The 9,199-nt window shown below is 37.2% G+C and overlaps 2 protein-coding genes across 4 annotated transcripts; both read left to right on the top strand.

Moving 5' to 3' along the window:
- LOC113302704 (meiosis-specific protein ASY1-like) lies at positions 1 to 5,107 on the top strand. 3 transcript variants are annotated; one of them, XM_026551650.1, is made up of 21 exons: positions 1 to 111; positions 206 to 262; positions 683 to 779; positions 914 to 982; positions 1,091 to 1,183; positions 1,346 to 1,472; positions 1,602 to 1,671; positions 1,765 to 1,806; positions 2,269 to 2,397; positions 2,496 to 2,612; positions 2,729 to 2,777; positions 2,873 to 2,911; positions 3,017 to 3,141; positions 3,461 to 3,473; positions 3,570 to 3,646; positions 3,757 to 3,849; positions 4,000 to 4,150; positions 4,270 to 4,346; positions 4,436 to 4,600; positions 4,691 to 4,834; positions 5,028 to 5,107. In XM_026551650.1, the coding sequence occupies exons 1-21, from the start codon at positions 109 to 111 to the stop codon at positions 5,091 to 5,093; spliced, it is 1,803 nt and encodes a 600-aa protein (XP_026407435.1). In that variant the 5' UTR covers positions 1 to 108; the 3' UTR covers positions 5,094 to 5,107. The 3 variants fall into 3 exon arrangements, with proteins under 3 accessions (XP_026407435.1, XP_026407434.1, XP_026407436.1); XM_026551649.1 differs by having other exon boundaries at positions 3,745 to 3,849; XM_026551651.1 differs by lacking the exon at positions 2,873 to 2,911 and having other exon boundaries at positions 3,745 to 3,849.
- A 648-nt stretch (positions 5,108 to 5,755) lies between these two features.
- LOC113304749 lies at positions 5,756 to 7,752 on the top strand. Its single transcript, XM_026553891.1, has 4 exons — positions 5,756 to 5,914; positions 6,219 to 6,343; positions 6,617 to 6,732; positions 6,894 to 7,752. Exons 2-4 carry the CDS (start codon positions 6,236 to 6,238, stop codon positions 7,393 to 7,395), a joined length of 726 nt encoding a protein of 241 aa, XP_026409676.1. The 5' UTR covers positions 5,756 to 5,914; positions 6,219 to 6,235; the 3' UTR covers positions 7,396 to 7,752.
- The last annotated feature ends 1,447 nt before the right edge of the window (positions 7,753 to 9,199 follow it).

Here is a 9,199-nt window from a genome sequence, read left to right as displayed (position 1 = left end):
ATAGATTGATAGATACCAGTGAAGCAACACATTCTCCAGTTTTATCCCGCCATTTCTCTCTATACTCATTTCAGATTTTGAATTTCGAATTTCAAGCTTTACGCAAAAATGGTGAAACCCTAGAAACTTTTCTTCTGTGTTTTTTCTTCATCTTCGTTCAGTTCTTCTTCTTCTTCATCGATCTCTGATCTACTTTTTGATTTAGGTTGTAGCACAGAAACTCAAGGAAGCAGAAATTACAGAACAGGATTCTCTATTACTGGTAATATTTTGCGATTTATCTTTATTTCTCTGGACTAATCTCTCAGATCTTTGAACTAATTTCTCAGAAAGGAAGTTTTTCTAGCTGAAATCGTTGTGAAAACGTGATTATATGTTCCGTTTTTGTTATTCTTAAGTATTAAGATTGAAGATCTAGAATCGGTGAGGTAATTAAGTGTTTTTTTCCTACGATGTTTAAGATATTATCACTGGAATTTTATTTCATCAGATCTAGTTAGGTTTTTATTCCGTGAATTCAAATAGAAATAAATGAAGAATTGCTTCGTTGATTCTAAGATACACGTTTTTTTAATCGGTTTTCTGCTCAAATTCATTGTTTATTAGATATTTTAGGGTGATGATACCTAGCCGTTTTTTTTCTTCCTGTTGTTGGTTATTTGATTTGAATCTCCCTAAACAGACGAGAAACCTGCTTCGTATTGCAATATTCAACATCAGCTACATCAGAGGGCTTTTCCCTGAAAATTACTTCAATGATAAATCAGTTCCTGCTATAGGTAAATTAAAGCTTCTTGTCAGATCTACTTCAAACACTCAGAATTTCTTCGCGAATAATTTTTACTATTTTATTTCTATTTGAATTTGTCTTTTACATGTATGTGATGAACTTAGTTATTGTGATTTGTAATAGAGATGAAGATCAAGAAGCTCATGCCTATAGATGCTGAATCCAGAAGACTTATTGATTGGATGGAAAAAGGTATAAAGTCTCACATAGAACACACACAAGAGATTTGTACAAATACCTTAATTGCAAGCAAGATTACCTAAAATTGGATTTTTTGTGGTTGTTGTTGTGGTTTTTCAGGTGTTTATGATGCATTACAGAAGAAATACCTTAAGACACTTCTGTTCTGCATATCTGAAGCTATTGATGGACCTATGATAGAAGAATATGCTTGTATGTTAAATCTCACCTCATCTTGCATTTGATGAGCTAGATTTTGTCATTGATAAGTTGGAGTTGGATTTTACTTTGTGTACTCTTAAAGTAGCTTTGAATTCTGGATGGAGATTGATAATTGAAGTTTGTACTCATACTTGAATGGATTGTGTTGTGCAGTTTCATTTAGCTATTCGAATTCTGACAATGAAGAGGTGATGATGAACATAAGTCGTACTGGAAATAAGAATAAAGGAGCAACATTCAAGTCTAATGGCAATACAGACGTTACACCAAACCAAATGAGGTATAATAGTGAGCATTTGAGGTTGTTAGATTTTGGTTTTGTTTTTTGCTCTTTCCGGTTTGAAATCCAGTGGATAAGTTTGCTTGACTGCCTGACTGTGTTTAAACACTTTTTACTTGGTTTTGGCAGGAGTTCTGCTTGTAAAATGGTCCGAACTCTGGTTCAATTAATGCGAACACTGGACCGTATGCCAGAAGAGGTACGAAAATTCATTAAGATCTTCATATGGAAGTTTCATTAGGTGATCAGATAAGTTGCATGTCTATAAGTTCATTTTTTTTATTTGTTTCAGCGTACAATTTTGATGAAGCTTCTTTACTATGAGGATGTCACGGTGAGTTTCTTTGGCCTTGTTTACATCTGCTATTGATTCTTTTTGTTTGTCTTTTACCTGGTTTTGTCTAAATATTGCTTCTAGTCCGTATTTGCACCATTGTAGAACCCTACCAGTGATCAGTGTCCAACTGAAGTAAAATTACACAATTTATGGCCTAATATATGCAAACAACTGGCACAAAAGTGTGGTAGAGTAAACATGGGCTACATTATCTATGTTCTGCTGTAACTAAAATTTTACAGATGCCTTCTGAAACTGAATTCCCCTTGATTATCTTCGTCCAACTCTTACATGTATTGTCTTCTCATCCTGAGTCTGTCCCTAGGGGTTTTTGATGCATGAACAAAAGTATTTGTACTGTTAATATACTTGTTTATTAAATTAAGAGTTTGTAAATGCTTTGAATCTTGAATGGAAATACTGTTCTAACATTCGAGTTATATTTTGCAAAACCTGCAGCCTATAGACTATGAGCCTCCATTCTTCAGAGGCTGCTCAGAACAAGAAGCTAACCATCCATGGTTGAAGAACCCTCTCAAAATGGAAATCGGAAATGTTAACAGCAAACATTTCGTACTAGCTCTCAAGGTAAATTGGTAACACCGAATTGTGCATGACTGAAAGCTGAGGTTTAGGTTTTTTTGATCTTTCAAGTAATATGAGTAACCAAGTTTGAAACTGTGCAGGTCAAAAGCATCCTGGATCCATGTCAAGATGAAAACAATGACATGGAAGATGATGAGGAAATCAGCTTGGGTGTTGATTCAATGCCAACAACTGATCCTTCGGATTCAGATAGCGAGGTACACTTATAGCGTAACTTATTTGTCATGTTACAGCCTCTATTTTCATTCAAAGTGTTGGGAAACATGGTTGAAGCTCGAGAATAGAATTTGAAAACAATGAAATGTTTTGTCAGATGAGCCATTCAGCAAATGACGACGACGGGTACATTGTAGCTCCTGTAGGTAATTATCTCCCATTTCAGCATTTTCCTCATCCCTGTCCTCTTCCATTTCATTTTCGCCACAATAAAACCTAACACTTGTGATGACATATAAAGCTCGATCACGTGAAAACAATTCCATGACGGATCATGAAGGTAGGTTAGATGTTTTGAATGACTAACAGCAAAGGCCTAATATAGTTACAGTGGCTTAACTTTAGTCAAAATTCACCTTGAGTTAATGATTTAAATCTATTACAGATGATACACAGGATGCTGAAGAGGATGAACATCAGTTAACACGTGTAAGAGACTGGATTAGCTCTCGCCACATTGACAATGTTGAACTGACTGATGTTCTCTCTAGCTTCCCGGACATATCAGTGGTAAGTAGTACAATCAACTCATCCAAGTGCACTATGTGGTTGCTAAGTTAGAAAATGTCATATTCATCCAAGTGACTTTATGGAGTCAGATTTTGCAGCTAGCAAGCCAAAGTTGTGGCACCTTTAGCCACAACTTTGACAATTGTAGCAAATCTTAGTCATATTTAACAATCTTGATTCCTAGTACCATAACAGAGCCGTAAACGAACACTTTTCTAAGTGGGATTGTTCCAGTGATTAGGCAATATCTCTGTCTGATTCTCCAGTAATTTGGTGTAAAGGACTAATTTAAGGGTTTCAATTTATTCTCGTTTTGCAGGCTCTGACTGAAGGTGAGCAAAGAACTTGAATCCGTATGTACAGTTGAAGCATTAGCAGAAAGCAGTTTTCTTTCAGTTTCAGAACATCAATTCTTTTTATTTCCTCAGAAATCATGGATAAACTTGTAAACCAAAACATACTGTCAAGAACAGGAAAGGATTCCTACTCCATCAGCAAGCTGAAGGTTAGTTCTCTTTCAGTTCATAATTGTTTCCAATATCTAATTGTCATGGTCTTCATTATTGTCTGAAGCTTATGTTATCACTAACCAAACTACCTCAGAAACCCAATCAGGCAATTGTTGTGAAGGAAGAGATGGATGTACAAGTAAACCAAGTTGATGAGAAAATTCAGCGAGGGAATGATGAAGACTACTTGTACTTGAAGGTGAGTTGGCTTTCTTTGTAAATCAAAGGTACTTCACCATAGTAACTTAGTAGTTTATCTATCAAGTTTGATAAGGCATAGTTTAAAACCCAAGCCATCCCCCTTAGTCCTTCTATTGTGATGTCTAATCTTATTGTATTTTAAATGTAGGCTCTGTATCATGTCCTTCCACTGGATTATGTTACAATATCTAAACTTCAAAGTAAGCTGGAAGGAGAGGCAAATCAGGCAACTGTGCGTAAACTGCTCGATAAGATGGCTTGTGATGGATATGTGGAAGCCAAGAGTAAACCAAGATTAGGTAACATAATCAACTTCTTTAACCAGGATTACTCAGTTTTCTCAATAAAGCATGTAACTGTAAAGTTGAGTACTGAGAATGCAAGTTTCACTATGATAATCGTATATACTTTCCCCCAGGTAAACGTGTCATTCGATCTGAGTTGACTGACAAGAAGCTACTTGAGGTCAAGAATGTTTTGGAGATTAAGTTATCGGTAATAATAAGTCATATTACGATTTTGCTTTGTTCCTGATTCTGTGATTGAATTAGACATTTCATAACGTATTTTCTTGAATTAAACAGACAATGGAGATAAGTGAACCTCAAAACATATCAACCTGCGGTGGTCTCCACTCTGTTGGTTCTGATCTTACTAGAACCCGAGAAAGATCAGTTGATACTCAGCAGAATGGATCGTCTAGAATTCAGGAGCAACTTGGAAACAACACACCCATTCGCAGAAATGAGGTTTAACTCCTCCTCCTGTTACCTGTTTTGATTATAGCTCTTCTAGTACAAACACCTTTCTAACTTTGTGTTCTATGTTTTGATATGCAGCCTGCAGTGTCAAGGGAGAGCGGTATACCAGGGAGCGATAAGCGAAATGGTGTGGATGGGAGAGGATTCACTAACTGTCGTGAGGGTGATGATACCTTCTGTAGTCGTCCCAGTCAGGAAAAGCGCTCCAGGAAAACTAGCACGGTGTATATTCTACCCTAATCTGATAAATCCTCATTGTTTAGCATATTACTTTCCAACTTAAATTCCTTGGTTATAACTTGTAAGGTCTTTACTAGACAATTGTGTTAACTAATTAAAATCATATCAAGCCCCTGATTCTTTTTTCTGTTGCATTTCTATAATCATACTTATTCAGTTGTGATGGTGGTTGCAGGTGAAAGAGCCCATCCATCAAAACATGAAGCGTCAGAAATCTCAAGGTGGTGGCGCGTTGGAGTAATAGATTATTGAAATCAAAAAGAGGAATAGCACATTAGTTCTGGTGAATAAAAATGACCTGATAACTAAGTTGTATATCTGCTTATTATTATTAGACGATTTATATAGAATTTTGGATCATGGCTATTACTAGTACTTCTTACAGTTTCAGAACCTTTGTTGTTAATGTAATACATAATTAACAAATCTCTATATAATTGCCTGTTTAAGTAAATGAAATATTTGGCCGCTTAGTAAGTGAAGATGTAAATCTGTTTGAAACCCCAGGGTTGGTTTCAGCTTACAATATCAGCTAGACAAGCGGCATCCATTTGTAGCTGAACTTGTAATAGCCGAGTATTTATGGTTGTCTCTAGATACGTAGCATTTCATTTGTATCTGAATGATCTAGAGTTCTAAACGAAGCTTGGCTGGAAGCGTTGTCTATTCACGAGTCAGAAACTCTGGATTTGATGTCATTCTCGGATAATTCTAATTCTGTGTACTTATTGTTTGTCACGTATCATCCCAAAAAAGTCCGTTGTCTATAAAACTGACTTTTCTTTCAGGCGCCCATATATAAAAAAAAAATTCTCTTGGAAACCTTCCTTTCAACCTTAAGCTTTTTTGATGTCCTACGGGAATCGAACTCTCGTCCATTTAATCCCGGATTCGCCAGGAAAGAACCGTTGGGAAATTAAATGACTAAAAGACCCTTAGAGGACATCTTATATTTATTTGCCTCTATATCGATACAACTTCGTTTCTGTTATTTTTCTCTTTCTCTCAGTAACTAGGGATGAACCTTATGGGAAGAAAGGGTTGCTAAAGATCATCATCAAAGTAAGTTTCATTCTTCAAAACCTTTTTAAGGTTTAGTATTTTGATTCTTCGATACATTGTTCAGAGTTGGATCTCCTGAAATTAGGGTTAAATTGGCATGGTATTGATTTTTAGTTAGGTTTCTTGAAATTTGATGAATATGGTATAGTTTAAGTGTATATGTATATGATTTGAGAAAACTAGGGTTTTAACAAATTATAGTTATTGAGTTCGGCTGAGGTGTTGGGGAGGTTTTGTGAATTTTGGGTGTTCAATTCATTGTGATGTTGGAGTGATGACTGAGAGGTGTTTGTTGATTTTACAGGTAGGCTAATAGTGTGAATGGCGAACAAGCGTAAGATTGGTGCAGACGAGGTTATCTCACAGCTCAAAGATGATGGTGATTTTGATAAGATTCGTGTCAAGATCATTCGAACGGTCAAGGAAAATGTGAGTCAAGTTTCTTGTTATATTGTATCTTTGTTAGAACTGTATATTGATTATCTCGTCTGGCAGGCGAAAAGAAAGAAACTGGAAAACTCTTTGGTTATATTGATGTAGATTTTGGTGTCGCCCAGGCTCAAATTACCAGGTCTTTGGTTGTGTTGGGTCTATTGAGTTTTTTGGTTCACTAAATCAAATTTGTTGTTTTCACTTCAAAACTAGCAGGTTGTGTCTAGTTTGTAAATAGTTGAATACATATTTATGACTTCATTGCTGCAGGAAGAGTTACGTAACAACATTATTTCAGCTGTGAAGCAATCAGCAGCACTCAATCGTCCAGGAGCTGAGAAGTTAAAGCCTAGACAACTATCAGATGCTGTTTTTGATGAGATTGGGTAAGCTTGTGATGTTCTGACATCTCTTTGTTTTTCAGTGCTTTTGTGCACGGAATGACTTAATGAGTATACATATTGGATCTTGGAGGCACCTCTTTGTCAAACAAACAGACAAAAAGTCCGGGAGATTGTGTTCTAATTGATCTACTTTTGGTTGACAGGAGTACTGTGATGACCCATATTTCTGATGCTCTTTGGGGTGTTATTAGATCGCGTGGTGGACTGGAAGATGAAATTAGGGAGACTGTTAAATCTGTATACAACCGGTTAATGAATCCTAAAAGGAAGGATGTGGATGAGTCATCTTCTCCCATTGGCCCAAGAAGTCGTGGCAATGAAGTTGTTAGCAATAGTTCTCTACCAATCTCTGCCGATGAAAGAGAAAACAATTTGTCTGAAATTGAACCAGAAGGACCTCCAGGGTTCAATATGTGCAATCCGCAATCAAACAACGGTGAGGCTGAAAACAAGGAGGCCCAGCCAGTTGTATCTCAACTTGCTGTAGACGGTGTAAAAGTGAAAGAAGAACCCAACCATGAAAATGATGCACCGCAATTGAACAATGGTTCAAGTGTTCCACCTGGATTTGGGTCGTCAGCAGATAGCAAGGAGCCAAGCTATATTAGCGATGATGATCCTGAGTTCCCCCCTGGTTTCGGTTGACTCACTGCGGAAGTTCGACTTGTCAACCAGTGATGACAAAGGTGTTTGGACAGAAGATATCGCTTTTGGGTTTTTTTGTGCAGTTTTGGATGAAGGACTCAAAATCCATTTTGCTGAAATGATATCGCCATAAAAGTACTTACATGAAGATATGTGTTAACTTAACTTAGGTGCTTTAACTATTGTTACCTTTAAGTTTAAATTCAAGTGTCCATAGGAAACTAACTTTATCATCAGAAAGTTTCAAGTGAATTGATTATGTTACTCTGTTTTAGCTGACCATGTCATGAAAATTTGAACTTCAAATGTGGTGTTCTTTTTTGTTAATATAGATGTGAGTGAGAATAGTAGGCTCCCTGACTCGTCTAAAGTTACTGAAATGAAAATTTGAACTTGAAAAGTTACTGCACTGTTTTCTGAAATGAAACGGAATGTATCAGATTTCAGCTATCCAAAAAAATTTGGATCCATTTTCATTTTTCTTGACGGCGGCATGAAGGAAGGCGGTTGGAATCAGAAACGGAGGGAGTATTATTTACAGCGGCTTCGGATCTTATTATATGTAGATCTGTGTCTCTCTGTCCATATTTGGTAAACTTGAAGAGAAAAAAAAGGGTCTGCCAGTTACCATAAGTAGAGATCAGGGCCAAGTTGATCCAGAACAACAAGAGCTAGCCTCAAAAGCAATCAACGACGAAACTCACATAGAACAACAGGATCCAACATCGACAATCTTGGGCAATACTTCTGAAAAATCTGTCATGCAACAGCAGAGGAACCCTGGTAAACAAAGCCAGAAGAAGAAGAAGAATCGGCAACTAAAGATCATCCAGATCAACAAGAGTCTAAAACAATAAGCGAGAATAAAGATCCCCAAGAACAGCAAGAGTCTACAACAATAATTGAGAATGAACAACATCACTTGTTGAAAGAGGGTTTAGGCAGGCCTATAATAAGAGCAACACTAAATAGATCAGGTTTCCATCAGTAACAGTGTTCCTGACCATGGAGGATCTCGACTTTGTAATTCCTTATGATGGTGATATGCTGAAAATAGAGGAGATTTCGTATGATCAGCAGCACCGTGTACCTGACATGGATAGTTATCATCCTCTGAGAGTTGATGATGACCCTACTATGATTTCAAAACAAGATTGGATTGAGAGGTCAAAGGTTTGGAATCTTCCTGATGATGTTATTAGGTCATGTATAGAATCTGAAAAGGGGGCATTATCTATTCATATATGTGGTATCTCAGGTAAAGGCTATGGGGCAGTCTTACGTGATTCCCGGTATGTCCCAATACTGGCTAGGTCCAGACGTCTCTCTGGTGTAGACACCACTATGTCTACATTCTAGGTTGAATGGAGTTGCACTTGGGGTAGGAATTGCTCGGGAGTATGAATTGTCGCGCTTTTCCATTCATGTCCCTTCTTTTAATCTATGCAATTTTATGAGACGCATTTGGAATCCGAATGTAGAAGCGTGGAGCTCTAATAAAATAGGAGAACGCCAAGTGATGCCATATCTGCGTCCGGAAGCCTTGTGTGATCTCCAAGAGATCTGTTCACTCACCAATACTATAATCACTGATCTTGACATGGTTCGCCGTAAGGGTATTACCGTATACCACGTGGAAGCTGAGCTAAGCATATTTAACAAGGCTGCTGAGTTCCTTGCTAACCTCAGTGAAGATAAAAATATCAAGTCTGCGGACATCTTTGAGAATGAGCAACTATCCGAGATACTTTATGATGATGCAGTTCGCTGATTTAAAGTCAGATAGTTTACTTTCTTGTCTTCT

The sequence above is a fragment of the Papaver somniferum genome, chromosome 8 (assembly GCF_003573695.1).
Source record: "Papaver somniferum cultivar HN1 chromosome 8, ASM357369v1, whole genome shotgun sequence".
Lineage (NCBI taxonomy): Eukaryota > Viridiplantae > Streptophyta > Magnoliopsida > Ranunculales > Papaveraceae > Papaver > Papaver somniferum.
Note: the sequence above shows the minus strand (reverse complement) of the source record. Positions and strands in the feature narration are given on the sequence as shown.

What these genes read in the sequence shown, in the direction of transcription:
- LOC113302704 (XM_026551649.1), top strand. An exon ending in TTTTGGAGATTAAGTTATCG is followed by an intron (nt 4,347 to 4,435) that starts GTAATAATAAGT and finishes TGAATTAAACAG; the next exon opens with ACAATGGAGATAAGTGAACC. An exon ending in CACCCATTCGCAGAAATGAG is followed by an intron (nt 4,601 to 4,690) that starts GTTTAACTCCTC and finishes TTTGATATGCAG; the next exon opens with CCTGCAGTGTCAAGGGAGAG.
- LOC113304749 (XM_026553891.1), top strand. Translation starts at nt 6,236, where the DNA reads ATGGCGAACAAGCGTAAGATTGGTGCAGACGAGGTTATCTCACAGCTC. An exon ending in TTCGAACGGTCAAGGAAAAT is followed by an intron (nt 6,344 to 6,616) that starts GTGAGTCAAGTT and finishes TCATTGCTGCAG; the next exon opens with GAAGAGTTACGTAACAACAT. An exon ending in GCTGTTTTTGATGAGATTGG is followed by an intron (nt 6,733 to 6,893) that starts GTAAGCTTGTGA and finishes TTTGGTTGACAG; the next exon opens with GAGTACTGTGATGACCCATA.